Source organism: Triplophysa rosa, linkage group LG19, assembly GCF_024868665.1.
Source record: "Triplophysa rosa linkage group LG19, Trosa_1v2, whole genome shotgun sequence".
Taxonomy (NCBI): domain Eukaryota; kingdom Metazoa; phylum Chordata; class Actinopteri; order Cypriniformes; family Nemacheilidae; genus Triplophysa; species Triplophysa rosa.
The window spans coordinates 14,917,251-14,939,793 of NC_079908.1; the positions used below are offsets into that span (position 1 = coordinate 14,917,251).

General features: G+C 38.7%; 1 protein-coding gene across 9 annotated transcripts in view; it reads right to left on the reverse strand.

Moving 5' to 3' along the window:
• Window positions 1–21,587, reverse strand: part of vav2 (vav 2 guanine nucleotide exchange factor) — a 146,241-nt gene extending 124,654 nt beyond the window's left edge. For 6 of the 9 annotated variants that reach the window (XM_057360650.1, XM_057360649.1, XM_057360647.1 and 3 more), the window contains exon 1: window positions 20,447–21,586. In XM_057360650.1, the coding sequence (XP_057216633.1) occupies window positions 20,447–20,650 (204 nt within the window). In that variant the 5' untranslated portion in view covers window positions 20,651–21,586. Of the gene's footprint in view, window positions 1–20,446 lie in introns of all 9 variants that reach the window. The other 3 variants (XM_057360645.1, XM_057360643.1, XM_057360642.1) reach the window with 1 other exon arrangement.
• Between the last annotated feature and the right edge of the window lie 956 nt (window positions 21,588–22,543).

A 22,543-nucleotide genomic window follows, 5' to 3' on the forward strand; every position in this document is an offset into this window, starting at 1 on the left:
TGAGCCTTAATATACAGGAAATGGTTAAATGCATCGCTATAATGGATTCTGAGTAATGCTTCCCAATTGGGCTTATAGTTCTCTTGACTTGAGGCACTACATAATCAGCAGTGCTGTTGTGGCGCATTAGCACAGAATCTGTTTTTGCATTAAAAAAAATGGTTTTAGTCTGGTAACATGTTGTGTGTGGGTGATATCATGTCTAACATTATTGATTGTACTGGGAAGCAGGCAAGAAGGTGTTAGGGTAATATACATGTTTGTGTTCCATGCAAGTCAATAAAAGATATTTAATATTCCTGGCTAGGGTTTTTCACAATTTTCACAGAATTTCCAAATACATTTGCTGATACGATACGATTGATATGCTTTTAGTGTAAATATTTAGGTACTTTGCATTGCATCGATAAATAACTGATGAGGTTTCCTCTAGCTGGTGCCTTTTTCCATGCATTTTTGAGTAACATGATGGCATCTACAACAAAATAAACAACAATTCTTCCATGATTTCCTCTGGACAGGTGGGAATCGCACAAAACTGTATTGATCTGTCTTGGTATTCTTACCAAAACAAGAAACTTTCAGAAGATCCCGTGTACAATAATTAATAAAACTAGTTTTGGGGGATTTTGTATATTTAGCTTTGAGACTATCAATATGCTATTATATGAATATCTATGTAGGCTATATATATATATATATATATTTAAATTACCAAAAAAGTAAACTTTCCCAAAAATATTTTGGTCACACTTTATTTTAAGGTCCAATTCTCGCTATTAACAAACCATTATTGTGATTATCAATAGTTAGTATGATAGTTGTTAGGTTTAGGTATTGGGTAGGATTAGGGATGTAGAATATGTGCTTTTTAAGTACTAATAAACAGCCAATATTCTAATAATATGCATGCTAATAAGCAATTTGTTAATAGTGAGAATTGGTTGGTCCCTATAATACAGTGTTACAAAAGTTTTTTACTTATGCAATGGACCAAAAACAAAGATGCTTTACTTGGCACCAAACTTTTGTCCAATCACATGCTTTTAAGAATGAGAATGCCCCTCCCAATACAACCATAGGCCCAGCCAGCAACTAAAAAAACAATTTGCATTTCAACAGGAAATGTCAACACAGGAAATAAAATTGGTCTCTTTAAGTCACAAATCATAAGACTGACCTATAAATGTTTATCTAAAGCAACAGATAATGTCCATGGGTTTGCAGTAAACCCCTGTACTCCTGCACAGATTAAAAAAAATCAGCCTATTCTCTTGGCAATCATCCCAATCAGCACACTTCCTTTCCTCCCAGTGGACTTAAGACTTCCACTGGCCTCAGCTGCACCAAATCTGCGTTCTGCTGTCCACTACTCTCTAACCCTTCCTCCCCCACCAATTTCCTGCTCTCCATATCAGCGAGTATTTTTAGCCTTAAATAAGGAGCATTGGACCATTAACAGGATCTGGTTCAAGGCTTTCCGCATCCATTAGATGCCTGACCCAGCAGAGAAAGAGAGAGAAGAGCACTAACAGTCAGTTCTGCAAAAGCCAGGGATTGTGGGGGATCCATAATTCATTGTGCCTAATATAATATATAAGCTAATGAAAAGTTGGATATTTCTCTTATAATGAGAGAGACAGTTAAGTGGTGCAAGCCACCTTTTTATTATTTGTCCTTCACCCTTCATGGCCTCAGAATATTTATAGTCTGTGAAACACAGATAGGCTTTTAATTGTGCTTTACAGCTCCGTCACTGAGTGTCAAGAATGAGGGCTTGGCTTGTTAGGCAAGATTTAGGGGTTGTTTCTCTGAGGATATAAATGAAAACAAATGCAGGCATTACATAAGCTGTCGTCTTAGTGAGGTGACAACAAGTGATGTGTCTATTCTGTTCTACAAAGCTTTCCTGACTAAACATAACAGTTGATCAAACCACGCTGTCTGCTCTGTCTGGACTGTAAGTATTTGCATACGTTGTGTAATTTCTACGACAAAAGTATGGCATTAGAACGCAAGTTCTAGGCTCTTGTCCTGTCCAGAATGGACTATTGCAATGCTCTACTGGCTGGTCTTCCAGCTTGTACAACCAGACCTCTTCAGATGATCCAGAATGCAGCGGCAAGAGTGGTCTTCAACAAGCCAAAGAAAGCGCACATCACTCCTCTCTTCGTTAGGTTGCACTGGCTCCGTATTAGGGATGCAACAATACAGCTCACCCACAGTTCAATACGAACCTCGGTTTTCCACCCACGGTTTTCGGTTCGGTTCTTATGGCTTGGCACATTAAAGTGTTTTTTTCATTGTTCTATGCTTATGTGACAGGAACAGTAAAAAATTAAGAAGAAAAAATACTGTTTTACTGAAATTCTCTTTATTTAACTTTACTTATTTTATTATCCTTAAGCAATAATCAACTTGTACAAATTCCTGGCTCACAGCAGTTTTTGGTTTACTGTTCATCAACATGCCAATAAAATAAGCTTCTTGAAGAGGTTTTGCACATCAGAGTATTTAAAATAACGTAATGCAAAACTTGCGATTGCTGTAATGGAAGTAAACGTGCGGTGCGCGTAACACTGCAAACACTAGCGCTAAATGGGAAATGCCAAAGATAATATATTAACAAGGTGCGCCATTGCGATTGCAATAAATTGGAAGAAATGCAATGCTAAATAGCTGCCTGGAGGTGCTCTTGCTATGACGTAAATAGCTGTCCGAAAGGCCGCCGAGTAGCATGACTTTCATTAAACGGACTTTGGCATGGTGCCGTAGACGCTCTTTCTGCATGTGCTGGGTGAGAGCAACTCGAGCGTGCTGCTTTCGTATGCAGTGTAAAAATACATTCTTGATGTGCCAAATTCAGAGATTATCACTTTAGTACAACAGGCATACAATAAAGCCAGCCCGCGTCTCTCAACAGCAAATTGCTTCTTGTGTTGCAGGCAGCCTCGCTTCACCGCCAGACCACCATTCGCTAATAGATACAGACAAACACGGACAGAGCCAGTTCAGAGTGTAATTTAAACGCAAAACCGGAGAACCGCAATTCACTTACACGTATTGAACCGTGGAGGTCATACCGAACGTCTTGTGATGCTGTCCCACAAAGGGAAAAAATCACTCTCACGCACTTTCTCTGGATGTGTTCCACGACTCTGGAATGATCGCCCGTCTTTAAGAATCGGCTAAAAACACATCTCTTCCTTCAACATCTGACCCATTAGTACAGTCTTCTACTTCTTTTCTACTTTCCTACCCCCCCAAAAAAATCTTTGCTTCGTATACTGTGATGGCTGACTGAGACCAGTTTTACTACACCTATGCATTGTTGTTCTTGTGTTGCACAAATTGCTTCTATTGTTTTCCCCTACTTTGTACGTCGCTTTGGATAAAAGCGTCTGCTATATGACTAAATGTAAATGTAAATGTAGAAGTCTAAGAAGTATGATGCCTTGATTTTACCCAATTTCTCACTTTTAGGAAGTAAATCGTTTAGCAGCTAGGGTTCCAGACTAACTTTTTTTACTAGGAGCACTGTAGCCCCGACTGGATTTTTTTAGGAGCACAAGCAAAAAAATTTAGGGGCACACCTTAAATCAGCCTGCAATGCAATTATTCAATTATTTCCCCCAAAATAACAGTATACTGACAAGTTACTTGCCGCAAATTTGGTTCTGCTTATTTAAAAAGAGGCAGGGTCTACAGAGAAGCTTTGTTATTGATTGGTGCTAAACAGAGAGACTATAATCTGAATTCATTTGAACCAACAGAAATTGTTTTTGTTAAAAACTATATATTTAATTCACACAAAAAAAGTGTTATCCATTAAAGCAAAATGAAAGGTCTCGTGTTATTACGTTCTTACGATGATTTTATTGTGTATTAAGGACACTTTTCCTCATGTTCACACAACACATGTAAATAAAACTTCACTCGTTTGTTCATGCTGTGAACGGATTTGAAATGATCCAGCGCTGTCTCAAGTAATCAACAGATAAATGATGTTTCCTGCACTCCTCTGTGGTGAGTTTTGTTTTAAAGAGTACATAACATGAGATCATGAAAATGACGTTTCATGCAGTGTGTAATGTTGCTGTGTTTGAAAGTAAGCAGTCTGCCAAGTTGTAAATCCTAAAGTGAATGAATAACAAAGTTATTGGCTTGGAAAAAAGGGAGTCGGATTTACGTCACTACATATAGTCCCCGGCTACGTTTTGCTAGGACTGCCCGTGAAAACTTCACTCTTCTCCCCCAAACACTGTAGCTTGTGAGCCTCATTCGCGGTAGACCAATCACGGCAGACTAGAACATCTCACCAATCACATCAGACTATGGTAGCGGAAAGGAGGGGATTAGACGGATGAATCGCGGAACGAAACATTTGAGAGTCAGTCAAGAAGTAAGGTAAGAATAACTGCCTATTATTATGAAATAATAAGTGTTTTTACACCTTCTATGTACATAAACGTGTTGTTGGACACTCCATAAACCAAAGTAGGACCTTAAAAATCCCTAGTTATGTACTCTTTAAATGTCTCATATATCAAATCGTTCGTCCTCGAGCACAAGAAATCCGTCACAGCAAACAGCGACTCGTAGTAATGTGCTCACGTTGTGTGTGTGTGTCAATGGCGACCTGGATTGTGCGCATCCGCAACAGCGGGAAACATCAGCGACGCGAGTGACCCACGCAGTTGACTATCACACACAGCCTTCACTGGTGGCGGGTCGCGTTCTACTCGTCTTTCCACATGAAATAACAACTGGAAGAAATTCCAGATTTGCAGGTTGCACATGTGCATTTTTCATGCTTTCACAGCTGAGCTAGAAGCTGTTCTTCAGAGTGAATCATCATTCGTCATAAATAATCTATTAGCTACATTTTTTTCTTATGCTCAACTGCCTAGCTGACAGTTCCTGATCAATCCCTCACCAAAATGATCCATCCAACAGAAACCAATCACTTTCCTCACAGCATCAATCGGTCATTACTACACCACGCATGGAAACAGAATGTGAAGGCATGTTTTAAAAATGCCTTTCTGTGAGATTTCAAATGCTTGGAAGTCAACCTGGCACATGACAAAGGGCCCTAGGGTTAATAAGTTCACAAAAGTCACAGCAAAATAAAAATTAAATGTGTAAATCTCTCAGGACCTTTTATAAGTATGTTGTTATTTTTTATTAGATGAGAATGGTGATGAGAGAAAACCTGAAGAGAGGCAAACCAGCCCGTTCTGGCTTTAGTGGATGTGCGGAGGCTCTCTTTTAATGTGAGCTTGCATGTCTGCCTCCAGCACTAATCTAATAAGGCTCTTTGCTGCTTAACATGGTTTTTAATGACTGGAAAACACAACACAACGAACAAGACAAAACACTGATGCTTCCTGAGGGAGGCATATACTAACAGATGGGTTTAATACTCACCAAATGAAAACCCCAGTCCCTCGTGCAAGAGCGAACAGACACTGCGTATGTGTGTGGTCAACACTAGCTAATGATATTAGTAATCCATTTAGGTCTCAAAAGTATGATTATAATTTAATTGAATTTGAGTAAGTATATTAAATCTTTTTGGTGACTTTATGAGATTCACTGAGAAAAGTCTGATTCTAACCTCACTACCACTATTAACATCTGGTTGTCAAAAACTCTCAATTCCAAATCTGCATAAACCACATATGACATGGGAAAATTTCTAGTCTAGTTTTTGTTCCCAACAACTTATTGATAAGGCTTGGCTGAACCTGAGGACCTCTATCCAGCAGGAAATAAGACATGTATATACAAATATCAAAGCTCTGGAGCACAGACATATTTGGAGATGAGAGGCAGGATTGTCAGTGCTGTCACACAACAGGCTGCAGTCAAAATTTTGGCCTATTCAATCATTCATGAGCTTGTTCCATAAAACTGAAGAGCAAAATCATATAGATGTTTTTTTTCTTTGGCTGCCTCTCTCACTCGCTAACTGGATTTACCTGTGCGAAATATTGCCTCTTAGTAAAACCAATAGCATTCTGCTATAACTAAACTTAGTGTACTTTGTGATTACATACTGCGGTTTTTCCAAGTCTCGCAGCTAAACGCTTTTACAAGCTTAGCTGGCAAAAGAATCACAGTACTTCTAGGGCCAGTTTAATATCTTTGTTCAACTTCATGAGCATTTCATTCCAGCTTCTCATCTTTTGCTGAAACATTAATTTTAATCTCTTCATTACCATTATACCCAGGGAGATAAAACCCTGTTTTAATGGGGAAAAGAATCTTTTGCATTCATTTTGTTTTGATCAGCTCTGTATAACGTTTCAGTTGTTTTCTCAAAAAAGCCCCGTGGACTTTGTTTTAATTAGGCTTTCCAAGGTTAAAACCATACTAAAAGATCTTTTCCCACCATTGTTTGCTTTGTTTCATTCCAAGAACGTCTGGATTTCCTTTGTGTTCATTAAAGAGAAACAAATCAATTTTTTACCCTGGCTCAACCAGAGCCATTGAGAGAGAGAGTCCAAAACGCTGGAGCGTCACGTGATTCATGGAGCCTTCAGATAGTTCCAGGAAGTTATGTTTTCTCTTTAAATGCTTTATTTCTTTCATTTTTTTATTCATTAAATGGCTTTCGTCTTTAAATGGGTTAGAAGTAGAGCTGCACGATTCTGGATAAATTGAGAATCCCGATTCTTTTGTTTCAAATAGAGATTGCGATTCTTTTACGATTCTGAATGATGGCTAAAAGTAATAATTTACTAGAGGTTCTGACAAAAAATTGTTTATTTAGGTATGTAATACGTAGGACTTTGCTTCAAAATTATTACATATTTTATGGTTAACCTACAGTAGTTATAGTGAGAAACTTAAAACTAAAGTAAACTAAAGTGCTTTTTTTTACTTTAAATGCAAAAGTTTAACTTCCTAAAAAGTATTAATGCATTGAATTAACGTGTATATGAAATATTTCTCAGTATAAAAAAATTCATAAGGTGACACTTGCAATTAAAGGTCTTGCCTGATATCTATCTACAGACTGCTTGAAGGGGTCTTTAAAGAAAGACACTACTGATAAACATAACAACGCAGTATTCTCACCTGTAAACAGTTTAAAATAACTTTGGCAACTTGATGAAAAGCTATAATAGCGCAGCTTCTCTATTAGCGTAAATACAGTGATAAGCGCCACACACTCTGATGACGTGTTTTACCGCAATGACGGATATAAACGCGCACTCGGATTTGTCAGCGCTACAAACTGTCGGCAATCGATAGTTTCGTTTCAAACCTGTCTAGTTACGATGTGAAGCATATTTGAACAATGTAAGAAAGACACTCATAAGAGCAGTTTTGTTGTCAGGATGTATTTACTTTATATGTTGGTCTGTTGTTTGGTGTGAGATTAATTTGGGCATTGTAGGAGCTTGTAAACGCGTCTCATGCGTGAGTTGGCAACTCTCTGCTTTAATCCCAATACTTCTGTGATCGTTGGACACAGAAATAAGGATAGTGTGTGGTTGAAAAGACTGTTTGTGACGTCGTTACATACCTTATGATAATAATGCTATCTCTGCTTCTGCGGCAGCACCAGCACATATCGAAGCGTTATGATTTTAGTCCGAGGTAAATTAGACACGAGAATCGTTGATTTTCATTAATGAGATCGCGTGGGTGTTCGAATCGAGATCGCGATCTTTTAACGATTAATCGTGCAGCTCTAGTTAGAAGTTTACCTCAGATGGTATGATTAGCTCCATGTGTTACTAGTAACTTCCGGGAACTATTGAGAGCATCCATTGCTGTGAAAAAACTGTTCCATTGGAGTCAACGGAGTTGGCAGAACTCTCCCTCTCAATGTCTCTGGGCTCAACTAAGCTGCACACAAACATGACTGAATTTGAATGGGATACAAATCCTGCAAATAACACCAACTTTCATCCAACACCGTTTACAAGGATAACACGTAAATTACTGGCCGAAGGCGAGTGGTTTTTGTTCCAGAAAAGACTTTCTTAGACTTATCTTACTGCATTATGATGTCACTGTCTAAATTTCTCAGTACATCTTCAAATATGTGTGCCAGTGGCTTTTAAATTCTCTCCGTACAGATTCAATAATTGGTTCGCAACAAATACTACTCTCTTAAATGCTTTCATTTTTACAATAAATGACATAATACATAAACAATGCAGCTCTAACTAAAATGTGCTCCAAGCATTACATCATGGCCACTCAAGGGTGAATTCTTAGCATTCCCAAAAGTCAGATGGGACATCATGTAAAAATTGCAAATGGATGAACAGTAGTCAAATGGCACAAGCAGCGAGAGATGTTTCAGCGCTGATCTTTACACACTTCCAGCTCTGTAACAGACACAGCTCTTGTTTAATTACAGTGGAAGTCAGGAAGACAGGTCTTGCTGGCAGAGGTTTGGGGGCCAGAGGCCTTTAACATCTGGCTGTCAGCTTGTATGGTGGCTGAGTATCTAAGATACCAGACAATGTGCTGCACCACATTAACCTGCCACACTTCTTCTGTTGATCGCTACTGAGACACCACCGATCAATCCAAGTACATGGCATCAAGCATTTCTGCATACATAACAAAAAACACGGGCATAATCTGTCAAAACGGCATGCTAACAAAGAACACACTAATTTAATGAACCGACAAGAGTAATTCTAGCCTGGGGATCAGACTAATTCTAAGCATTAATAAGGCCATGCCCACAGCAGGAAGAATGAACCCTTAATAGGACGCCTCAGAGATACTGTATGCATCACGGAACAAATGAATTTCATTAAACCAGGTGTGGAGGGATTTGAATAAGGGCTTTTATTTTTTCCCATGCAGTTGACCTGTAAACGTTCTGTTGATTACAGACTAATTTAAGATGCAAAAATTAATCTGCCTGCTACATTGCAGCTTCGACTCTAACCGGATGTTTGAGTTACAACCGGGTCTAAATATGGCCTTTGCGTGGACCAGCAGTGTGAAACGGTCAATAGTTACACTTCATCATGGCATTTGTTCTTGACATTTAAACAAACATATCATATATCGGTGAGATATGGCATATGTCCCTGTGAAGCAGTGGCACAAAGTGACATTAGTGTTGGAAAATGTCGATTCCTCATTTCCATGTGTGCCATAAAGAGCATACTAATGCAAGAAAAAGCATTTAAATGAGGAGAAACTGTCACATTATGCTACTGCTGATGACTCCCTGAGCTATGATGAATATGATTTTTATGTACTTTTACATAGCTGGATGAGAGACTTTCCCACAAACCCTTTCAATAATTATCTCTTACTCAAAACACACGCACATAAAATACTTAACAATAAGAATGTTTTTCTTGCTATAATAAAGCCATTTTTGCCCAGCCAACACTATAAAAAAAAGATATTTATTTTTGCAATATATTATTAGTCATGCTTATTGTTGAACCCTGTACGTGCACACGGCTTTGCGGTGGAAATACAGAAACAGTTACAAATGAAGGGACAAGCTAAATGTACAACAGCACCTGAAACCTCAGAATGCATTGTATAAAAATGCACTGCTGGGTGTTTCTAAGAGATCACAGCAGTGATCTGGATGCACTAAGCTAGGAGGGTGACGTGTTGGTTTAGCCATGTGTGTCTGTTTGTAATGCCATGCGGCAGCAGGCCTGGGTGAGGTCTAGCAGAAAGATGAAGTGCTGGGAGGGAGATTAATGTGTCCAGGCTCCGCAGTTCATCATCTCAGGAGTCCGTCTGGAAGTACTGGTCAGGCTAAACGCTATTCCAGAATGCAGCAATGCTCCACAGTCAAGGTCACGGAAAAGACGAGTAAATATGAAAGCTGAACAATGCAATGAAAATCAAAAAAACAAACAAAGTGCACACAATCATGTACAAACAAGGTTCTCTGGCAATTATATCAATTAAACTAATGGATCAATATTTACATTTCATAGTAGACATGTTAAGAATGTGATTTGCCACCTTAAGACCTTTCTCTAAAAGCCGGCTTGTTTCACCTCAACTAAAAAATTGTTGCTCAGCAGTAGGGATGGGCGATATGGCCCTAAAACTCTTATCACAATATTTTCTGGTATTTGTTGCGGTAACGATACAAATGACGATATAACTATGGCACCATCCAACTCTGTTTTACAAGTGATAGTAGCTGCATGTAGTCTAGAGCCTCAGAAATACCCCAAATCAAACAAGCTCCTAAAATATACCTACAGTATTTTTGTAAATATAAAATATAACGGTGACATTCGACTTCAAAAGGTTGTAGTAAAGAAAGAATTAAATTAACTAAAACTCAATAGACACATCATGTCATACCTAAACTGTAGCCTATTGTTGGGTGGAAACGATCGCATCATGCTGTCAATCACTCTCTCGTGAACTGTGTGAGCCTTCTCTTCTCACAGAAACATATACTGTATATGTCTATGACTCCCGCTACAGAAAGAGAACAGAAAAATGCGGATGAAAGAAATCGAATTAAATAGTCTACGCTGTCATACGCTCATAAACCTATTTTAAACAACGTAATACAAACTCGCATTTGTATGTAAACAGGCAGCAGTATGGTGCGCGCTGTGTCGCTATGAAAGCCCATGTGAGCACGAGCTGCGCACGGGACGCTCCATTCATGCATCCTGTATATAACATGCAAGAAATCATATTAAACAATTTGTGCAATGCACATGCGCTCAAAACATCTAACAAATGTTTAAATAAAGACTTTTAGCCAAACTAAATGTTGTGGTGTTTTAATGTATTATGATATGACTATCAACAAATACTTAAACTAATTAAATAAAACGAAAGTGAAACTAAACATTAACTCGAATGCATCTACAGTACCATCCTTCACGAGAGTTAGAGCTCCTCTTTTAGTGCACTCTGAAAACTCGTTCTCAGCTTCACGTCTGCCCTCCGCTATGCCATGGGGCAAATAAAAGGACAAACTCGACCGTATTTCCTAAAAGGTATTTGCACAGAAAACGGGATTATGGTTGTGACCACTGAAAGCAAATCGCATGGCAGTATTTAAGGCTTTTATGTAACAAGTTATATTTGCATTTCAGTCAACCAAATTTTTATCACTGCCTGAATGAACAGCATCTTTGTATCAAGACATAAAGGTACACATCCCTTTTATCTTCAGCTTTATCTGTAACTGTAGTGTTGCTGTAGTACTGTAATTCAGTAAAAATATGTCTGCAGTCAATGGTCCAACCTTAAAGGCAACAACACAGATAACCTGTTATTTTGACAATTTTTAGGTGTCAAACTCCCTTCCCTTCAACAACTAGAGCTGAATATGAGCCATATAAAAATAAAACTTCATGGTGTTTCTTAATCGTGTCTTCTGTTTCGTAAAGACAACCTAATCCTGCGAAATGAAAACAGATCTTCCTCGGCACAGAAAATCTTTATGGGGAAAAGATTGGTGTGTGTACTGCCAAAGACGTTACATAGTACTGCAGAAAAACTAGAAATATACTCCACTGGGTGCTATTCAGTGATAATAAAAGAAGGGAAATAAAATGTTTTTGTTCTCACTTGGAGATATACACTAACTCTAAATCTCTATCCTCCCAGATGAGTGCTTTCTGTCCAAAACAAAACCTTTATAATTTTGTCATAAAGTAAGGCACCAAACTACTTTGTGCTGCAGTTTCTGAATAATGAATGTCTAACCCAAGTTTCTGCGGTGGAATCTCCCCAGCAAAAAGGACTAAAAAAGCTAAATGTGATAGAGGACTACTCTGATACACTAAATGCAGACGTGCTACTCTCACCCATGAAAAACTATTTTAAGCATTGCACCTGTATAAACATGCATTCGGCCTGCATAACATGCATAACGATTCTCATTCTCTCAATTTGAAATATGAAAATTATGTTTACAAACTTTGATATGCATAGAAAATACTGAAACTGTACGAATGGAAAACGTATAATTTTAGCTCACATGCAAATTTTCTTTAAAAAAGGAATACACTGATGGTTTCAGATGTACAGGACAGAACAAAACACAAAGCACAGGAAATTGTACCACACAGGAATACATTTTGGAAAGCATTCTATGTCACATATATAAAGTAAGTCAAGTATTTTAAAATAGTAGGAAGCATACAGTTAGTCTTGTTGTGCATTATGTATCAATCACAAGTATCCCACTCTAAACACAGCCACAAACTATATTGTATATCCTTCTGCAATTAGATGTTAATACAAATTAATTTATTCAATCTCTTCCTCAAATATGGGATTGTATGAATTACACAACAACACATTTATACAAGATTATAATGAGACACAGAAGTGAAAGCAGAGATTAACAATATGTAGCTGTAGTTTGTGTGGCGTCAGTGTGCCTGATACTCTACAAAAATCACTGAATGCTTCAAGAATCCTTTACACACACACTACAGACATGATGCAAACAAGAGACAGAGTTTCAGAAAGATCTAAGCCTCGGCTACAATAAATCCCCTGGCTACAAAAAAGTTATTATGATAGATTCAACCAAAAGAGGTGGGAGAGAAAACCCCGCAGACACAATACTGTCCAGCTTTTAAGAGCACACTTCATCTTAGAGCTCCCTAGCTGCTCAGGGGTGGGGATGGGTGTGTTTTGAACTCTCTGTTCGTTTACCAGATGTTTCTTGTTGTCTAGATGAGGGGAGGGAGGAGAGGTTATACAACTCCTTAAATAACCTCCTACTCTGTGAGAGCAGAGAAAAGCCGGAAGACCAGAGGCCTGAGGAAGTCTGCAGGGGAAGACCGGCCTTCTGATTTGTGCTTTTAGTTTATTAGTCAACCAATGATACCTCAGTATGCTTCAGGATAACCCTTTCCCCTAGAAGATGTTTGTGGAGAAAGGGTCAGTTTGATTCAGAAAGCTCGGTTTCAGTGATGACAGCCACTAAAAGCTTCCTCCTCCATCAGAGCTTCACCACCTCTTTTGTTTTCGTTGTTGTTTTTCAACTAAGTCGCTTCCTGCCTGATTCTCAATTGTTTCAGCTCTAATCCCTTCACACCCGATTGGTTTCATTACAAGCCAGCCTTATTGCTGCCACATTTCTCAACTTTTCTCCTCCTTAATGGAAACAGCCTCTCCATAATCGTACCCGCTGTTACAATGTCTTCTTCCAGCACCCGGGAAATTGCTTTTGCAGGTGCTATCCATCAAGATTGGACACCTGAACAACAAAAGCCTGTTTGAGAAAACTTCAAACTTCCGTCTTTCCTCACTTCTATCATTTATTCATTCCTTTATTCATTATTCAAACATCACAAACCACTGTTAAGTGATAGACATCAGCACTGGACAAGTGTGACTAGACAAGTGCTCGATGGTTTAGTATGGTGCTCTTAATTTTCTACAGGGAATCCAATTTGCGAGTAAAATGAACCTAGTGCCTTACATACAGGATGCTGCACATGATCAGATAACCCGTCATGCTCTTTGGAAAGAGGTTATTATCTCACTGCAGGATGCGTGACCTTTTCTGGGAGAATAAAAATGAATGCAAGCACTAGCGTGTGAGATTGTTCAAATAATTTTGATACAGCCTGCTGAGGAACATGCGGCACCTTTAAGTACAAAGTACATTGATTTCATGCTATTACAATCTCTTACATCGACGCTGATAATTCAATCACTGTAAATTGCATACTGCCCTACCATCCGCTTGTAATGCACACCGTTGTATGCATTTTCCCTTATAAAGCAAAACTGTAGACACTGCTTAGTACATCTTCCCACAAACTAAAGCTAAAGTATTCATTATGTACAGTCTGTGATTTAACAAATCCACAAACCAGAGGACAGTTATAAAATTATGAACATATGCCATCAAAAGCCTGCTTGAATTAGTAAAATGACAGACTGTAAATAAAATAGAAATTTTACTTAAAATACACAACCTGTTTCTCTCCCTCTATGAAAAAAATGTTTGCATCTAACAGTTATTTCCCTTTGCCAGCAGCTGCCTCTGCACAAAAACCTGGGCACATTTGCCTACTGACACACAGCAGACTGACAGCAGAGATGAAAATCATGCGGGATTTCCATATTTATAATCAAACAGATGGTGACACACAACCCAACAAACTTTTAGTTCCTGATCCAGCACTGTTCATTCAAAGTTTTGTTCGCCTTGGCAACTATCTATTGTACAATCACACATAACTGGTTATACATACAATATAAAACAAGAGAAAATTTTGATTACCATTAAAAGGACTTTTTTTAGTAAGAATGCCACGTAAATTGTGCAATTGTACAATTTGCTAAAATGCACATCCAGACAAACTAGCTCTGTTAATGATTATTTAATATAGTAAATACCATTTAGCTAACTTTTGTGGATGATTTCCGTTACTCTTATGTTCACGAAAACGGCAAAAAATCTCTGCAGCTTGGGTTGCAACGTTTCATTACTCACAAACGCAAAGGAAACAACCAACAACACTGCTTAAACAAACCACATTTTTCACTAGTTAAACTAGCTGACATAACTGTGTACTGATCTTGCACCCAGCTCAATTGCGAAAAACAGCAGTTTTTAAATAGCCACTGGAATGGATAGAGTTTGAAGGAAGAGGTTCTATTTTGATCTCGGTTTAAAAACAGATTGTCACTAATCCTGAGTCTGCTTACAGGGAACAACAGAAAGGGCAAAAACAATACAGAACTTCCTGTTTGCATGATTAACGACTGAGCCGGCTGGGGATAAGATCAATATACAGAAGCCATTTACAGGACTCTCTAATGTTGCAATCCTACCTCTGTACCCTTCCTCCTATTCCCAGGCCATTTATGAGATATAATCAATTCTGGTCAGTAATGGGATATTGGTTCGCTTTGTATTGCTGGGGAAAATCTGTGCTTTACAAAATGTTGCAAACCAGGCACTGCAAAAGAGTCGGGTCTCAGGAGACAATCGTATCTCTCACGTTGATTGTAGAGATAGCAGGAAATATCAAGAATCGTTTCGTCATATCCAGTGAGGTGCTGGCATAAGGATGCATGTTTGAAAAGGAAGGGGATGACTGGTTGATTCTCCTCTACACACCGTACTGATGCTAATCGCCTCCACCACAGTCAAAAGCTACAATCAATCTGCAGCAAATACCACAATAGACTACATGGAAAACTAGCACTGCCTGCCAAGAGAGAGAGATGGGGGAGTGTGAAAAAGATGGTATTTTGAGTGGTGACAGCTACAGGTTCTGTACGTCTAAAAAATCCCGAGGCAAAAATCATCCTCAGTGCTGCTTCAGACTAGAAAACAACAAAAGTATTGAAAATAAGTCTATAGAAGAGGAGTAGGACAGAGAGCGTAGCATATAAAGATGTTGTCTGTCAAAAAAAGAGGCAGCCATCTGTTGGTTCTGCCTAACTGCCCTTCCACTCCTCTGCTGTGTCTGGCTCAGTATACTCTGAAAAAGTCAGGTTTCATTCCCTGGCTCATCTGTGTTAATATTCCACAACAAACTGCTCACAGATGGGGTCTTATTTATGAACATAAGCTTCTTTTGTGGGTTGATCTTTACTTCATATCTCTTTTTTTCTAAAGAAATGTCATTTCTCATGAAGCTGGCTTTTTTAAACCATGCAGAAAAGCTATGATCTGCTGACTGTGTTCAGTACAAACGCCACTGAACCATCCTTGGTGGACATTAAAATGAGAAAGAGTTGTGTGTTCTGCTGCTCATGTTACAGCAATCAAAGTAATATTTTAAAATTGCTTAATTCTCTTCTCTGGGCCCAACTTTTATAGCTATTAAGACTTACTCTTAAGTCATTCCTTACATACAGGATTGTTATGGAATTATATTACGGTAATAGCAAGACCAGTCCAAAAAATAAATAAATCATGTGCAAACATGCTGTGATGCTGTGCTGCTTGAAATCCTTATGGGTGAAGAATGAATAGCTAGACATAAATTTACAATGGCTTGCCTTGCATTGACATGATTCCCCCTTTAATGATCAGCAACTTTCCCTACCGCTAGCAGCAACTAAAGCTACTGTGAATTCCAATGATATTCAATGATATCTTGTGCAGCATGAAATCAATCAAAAACATAACATAAGCATTCAAAGTTCTTTCAAAAACACTACGTGAACATATAAGATGTTCAGATATGTAATATTTTCATATGACAGAAGCTTTGACACAAAGATTTCACTTGAATTATGCAAGCTTAATCATGTCAATTTTTTGTAGTAAAATAGTTTCACTCAATTAAAAATATATTGAATAATAGTGTTTTTTTTCAGTACACATTTTAGGATGATTAGAAGAACTTATAAATATCCAGAACAAACTAATTTAAAATGTATACATTTTGGGTGCATCTAGAATTTTGAGTTGTCATGCTTTGGGGATTTGCTTAATGTGAACTCAATGCTTTTAATGCAGTTGCTACGAAAGTTGCTTAATAAAGGATCTCCCTGGAGAATGAACACAAACCAGGGAGAACCATACCAGCATTTTAACAAATCATCAAAACACACAAACAAAAACCTTAATTATATGCCTAATATCTGGCAACCACACACCAATTATGTTTTGTCTGCAAATAAGGCACTTTCAAGTACATTGCACTAATTGCATAACATAGTTCCTCCTCTCTAAAATCTCATTCACTTTCTCTGACACAGCTGCATGGTCCAGGAAGTGTCCTTAACAGGCTCCATTGATGAAATTACATGTGGCCAGCTGCCAGGGGTCAAAGATCACAGAAAGGTTATGTGTATAGATTAAATTAACTCTGTGGGGGGAGAAAGGCTAGGCTACCCTCATAAGATAACCCACCACCTCTTAGCTTTAGAGTCAAACAGCATGGCACAACAGATGACACACTCCCAAATCCCAAGAGTGAGTTATGAAAATGGGTCCGTCCTAATGTTGTCATTACTGACCACACTTTGGCGATGCAATGCCACAAGAAGGCACAAAGAAGGCACCTGTATGTAAGCACCCTTCTAACAACTAAAATGACATGGACTTTATGTTCTTCACATGCTAGTCGTCACAAGTGCACACAAAGTGCATTTGAAGCCCTATAACATGCTGTGTTTTATTCAATGTAGTACAATTTTGTGGACTTCATGTGGCTCTGAAGTAATTAAATGCCCTCAAATTTATCTTGACAGGCTGATGGGCTTTTCAGCATTCCTTTAAAATATCCAACACTCAGCCCACTCAAACCTGATATTATGTTATTGTAACATCTTCATTCAATCTGTCTAACATACAGTTTATTTCTTAAAAACACCTACATATCTCCCTATTGTAAATGCTTAAATTGGTGAAGGTGTCTGGAATATTTTGTCTTTATCCAGCTCTATCAGCTTGTTTAAATAAATTGCTCACATACACAATATAAAAGAACCAGATTCAACACAAAGAGAACTACAACAAATGCCAGAGGCCAGGAAGTGTGGTCCGTGTCTGAAAACAAAAGTAACTTGTATAAGATTGTGGCCGGAGGGAGAGAGAGAAAGACAGAGAGAGGGAGACAAGGAGAGAGAGGGAGTGTGAGAGGGGGATGGTTATGGGTAATAAATCAGAAGGCAATCTCAAAGATGAAACCCATTATCTATGCTGAAAATATACAAGCATTACGAGAACAAATGTATCCAAAAAAACATTCTCCAAAACAGTAAAAATGAATTGGCTGTTAAAGACAAATGGGGAGCATAATAAAATACATAAGCTCAATAGTGAGCAATGACTCATCTCTTTTATTCACTCTGCCCTGTGTGTACGTGCTGAAAGACAGGCTGCATTTTCTACGAGGAAACAACAGACACTGTGAGCTCACTAAAGTCCTGCAGACAGAGAGAGGGTAAAATCTCAAATCCCAAGACACATGCTCAAGGCTGAGCCAGAAGTGAGATGAAAAGTAAACACACAGGTATTGCATGCATGCACCTACGGTTCTCACACGCACGCACGCACACTCAGAGTGACTGCTACTATTTGTCATTGAGAAATACACATAATTTGAAGAGTGCTTGTTTTATCAAAAGAACAAAAAATCTATGGCATCCTTTACACACATAAAGCATTTAAAGTCATATGACACAAATAATTATTAACTGAAAGAGAAGGAAATGCATCTTGTTTGCTGACAATGACAGTGCTGACTTATACGCTTTACTTCAGCATGACTTACATGAGCAACATTATTTTACTGTACATGTACCATGCATAAGCATTTGTTCATTTCTTTAAGGAAACGCTGTTCTATTTAATGCCTGAGCCTGTCCTTCTGACACTACTGGTATGATAGGTACTTATAGGCGACAGCCAGCCTTGTACACTACAACCTGAATCTCAAATCAATCATGGAACTAAAATCAGTATAAAATTCAGTATTAAAATTAAACTGGTAAATGAGGAACAGGTGAGACAGCAGTAGCATAGATGGATGTCCACCACAAACAGACCACATAATCACTTCCTCCTTGATTTAATGAAGGTAGTAAATTAACAAGCACTATGTATGAAAGCTCACTGTGACCTTTCCTACGTATAAATCACAGTCTCCATTGTGCTGCCAGGTCTCTCATTCACCCAATTTGTCACAACATAATACTACACAAAAGCCCTCCATGCTGAGGAAGCTACTGTTGTGGGGGATCAAAGATCCCTGTGCTAGCACAACTGATGGGAAAAGCCATATAGTGAGTGAGATAAGAACTTTAACTATAAATCAGGCCATGGTCCATTTAATGATGGCATAACATGCTGTCTTTGCTGTCTACATTTATTATGGTTCTGATCTAGATTTGGGAACAACTGTCCAAGACTACACCTATGTATGTACGGAGTGAGGGCTTTGCATTTCAAGCTTTAGCTTATACCTCAGGCTACACATACAAATCTCAAGGTACAAAAAAACTTTAAAAACATCCTACTGCCACAGAGCACAATTCTGTAAACAAGATGACACAATGAATTGTTAATGTACAAGAAACCCAAATCAGCATCAATGAGACATGCTAAAGAGAAATGAGACACAGTAGGGTGTGCTGATGTACGATGAAAACCTTTCAAAACAGTCATACACGTCACACTTACTGGTAAGAACTGCCTTTGCCACACATTCCTTCACAAAGAGCACTGGATGAAAGCCACATTCCCGAAATCCATGAAGAACTTGCTTCTTTCAGGGTTTGTGTTTACATAGCTAACAGCCTTGGCCTACACCTACCATTCACCTTTGGATCCAAGACTTCCTCGAATCTCAGCTTTCAATTTATATCTGCTAAACACCATGCCTAGGGCTGTCACAATTATTAATAATCGTCTCATCGCGATTGTTTGACCTCATCGCGATGGATTCAGATCATCGCAATTATTGCACATCTCTATAGAAGGGGGAGCTGTAATGCATCTGCATATTTTAGTGTATATATTGTAACTAAAGCATGGTAATACTTGTAAAATGTACCACCACAATACAATCACTTAAAAAAACTGAAGCATATACCACACAAATAACCTGCAGTACAATTTAATATTATTTCAGTGTAAAAACCAGTCTACCAAAATCTCATCAACATAGAAGTAAACTTTTATTGTAGTCTTGCAAGTTAGAAAAAAAAACAGACTAGAAGCTTTTCTATGACTGATAGCATTTTAATGGTGGCTTAAATTCACTCCTGATCAATTTACTTAATTTACGAGTATTTGGCGGTTGTATTATTGTATGATGACCCAATTTTTTCCTATGTATTTCCAAGAAAAAGAACATAATCTTTATATTCAGAACAATATGGTCGTTTCAAAGCTGAATAAAAAATGTATGAGAATTAAAAGTCAAAGCTCTAAAACAGACAATTAATTGTCATAATCGCAATGATTTACTAGACAATTAATCATCAGCCAAATTTCATAATCGTGACAGCCCTATGCACAACTATGCAAACAGACCAATGCTCAGCTCCTTAAAGGTGCGCTCTGCATCCATTTACTCACACCATTAAACATCCTACAGCTTGATGACAGTATGCAAAATACATTTAAGGACTTTAATTCCGTTAATGTAACTATAAAGTATATCACAACCGTGAGTGCACATTAGTCGCTTTCGATTAATCGATTTTCATCGAGCGTGTTGAAATACGTGCGCACTGCTCCACAGTGACCCCTACTGGTAAAAATCAAAGTGATCACTTTTAGAGGGGAACATTGTCAAGCTTCTACTAAAAAAAACAACTTCACTGACAACCTCACGCGTCACGCCCCTCAAATACGTCCATGTAAATGCATCTGTCAATACAATTCATCTATTCACAACAATCCAAAAAGCAACTATACTGTCCAAAAAAGCAACTATCGTGTAATTGTCCTGGAAAAGGTGTTAACCACCATTAAAATGCACACACACAGGTGACATTTAGTGCACATTGACGTTACCTGTGACATCTGAGGCCTGAAGTTGATCTGCTTTAGGTCCACGGATCCAGGGGACAGGTTGTGCAGCATCTGGCACAGGAGCACCCCATCTCTGAGCGCTTGGGCTAGGTCGAACACCACAGCTGAGGGCCAAACGACCCGGTGGTTCGGGGGCAAAACCTTACAGTCTATCAACCAGCGCCCGCACTGCCTCCACTCCTCCATATCGACAGAGATGAATCCGAATAATGGCAAATAATCTAGAAAACGGACAGCCCGATGTTCTCAAATGAACGAAGTGACAAGATAACTGTCAGTGAACTGACTTATCACAGTTACCCTTAGCAGTCCAAAGGGCACTACACGTAATGGTAGATTGTGGGAATATTAATTATTGAACTATACACACCTAAAAACTTTCAATTCTAGATTAAATGCAGCTGGTCCGAGATGACGTTAAACTGCCTATAACACCTCGGTATATCCCAGTACAGAATATGAACCTAAACTGAAGAAAACATCACAGAAATATTGCGTTTATGTGCGACAAGCTGCTAAAATACGATGCGTTTTCTCCTCAGAGATTCAGTTCAGTTTCCTCTTCTTCATTATGGACTAATATATGTGGCTGTGCAAACGTGTCCTGTCACAGAAACAATGTGTCTTTCGGGAGGACAACAGATATATCTCTGTACAAGAAATGCCGAAATGACTGAAAAACAGCTGCTACACACAACGTCGGAGGGTTTGTCGAAGTTATAACAGTCTAACTGAAGAATAAATCCATGTTTTTACTCTTCTTGAGGTATCTCCTTTTAAGCACCAACGGGATGCGTTCAAAACAACGAACTCTCAAACTCTGAAATCATCCACAAACGGCCAAACTTGTTTTAAAAACTTCTGAAGCAAAACGTTACAACGCTTCGCGAAACACGGTATCCTTCCCCACAGAAATCGTGGTACATTCAGTACGAAAATCGTTGTTGTCTCCGTTCCTGTTGCTCCAGTCGAGAGAGAAACGTTGTGATGACATTCGTCCGTTGTGCAGTGACGGTTTTACGGCTGTTTTTTAGTTCTTCTCAGTGTCGACGGTGAGAGTGTTTTGATTTCTCCGCTCTCGTGAGTCGCAAGTGAGCGAGTGCGGGCGGGCAGTAGGCGTGAGCGCGCGCTCAGCAACAGCAGCAGCAGCACCAGGAGAAAGGGCGCGCGGTGGTGAGATCGCATCTGGGTTCCGGTCGCGCTCGTCCACGTGTGTTCAGAGGAGGGCCAGTCTCCTGAAAGTTGCGACCCTACAGCGTTTTATTATTAGTGTAGATAATAATAAAGATGTTAGATGTTGTGAGAATACTTTTGAATGTTTTGAGGAGTTTCTTTCTTTGCATTTGCATCATTTTGATTAAAATGTTCAAAATACATTATTAGAGATGCAACGTCTGGGATAGGCAGATGTTTACCATTCTATGTTTTGTGTGATGACCTCAGAATGAAAATATTGTATATGATATCAAAAAGACAATTCATGTACAGTACAACATAATTGATGGGCTACCGAATTTCTTTGTACACGTAGGCCTACCGTCTACCTGTCACGTGCTTTCTATTTGTTTGGTGTGTTGGAGTTTCTAAAGTTCATGTTAATTTCTCTAGACCAGTTCGACGTATGTAGAGTAATATTTGCAACACGTAATATACAAATAGGCTACCTTATTTTTAGAGATGACAAAAAGCTCTGTGATAATCATTGCCCTTTCTAATCCATACAATTCAGTAATAACGGAGTAAAATAGAACTTTTTGTGCGGACATTAATGTACCTCCATGAATAGATGATACACGTTAATAGTGTCTGGATAATTGTGCATGCTGCAGTGGTTGTTTGCTCAAGAACCAATTGGTTCAGCCACACTAAGGATGAACGATGGCTCCTTGACTCAGATGTGAGTAGCTGTCACAACAGTCAAAGCATTGATCCATCTTGCCCACTGTAGTAATGTGTTATTGGGTACCATGTTCTTAATACTGCAGCAACGGGGTCACATGTTCCTATCACCATAGAGATGCATGCATATCAAAAACCGAGTAACTGATGGACGGTACTAATCTTTCTTAGCTTGTTCCT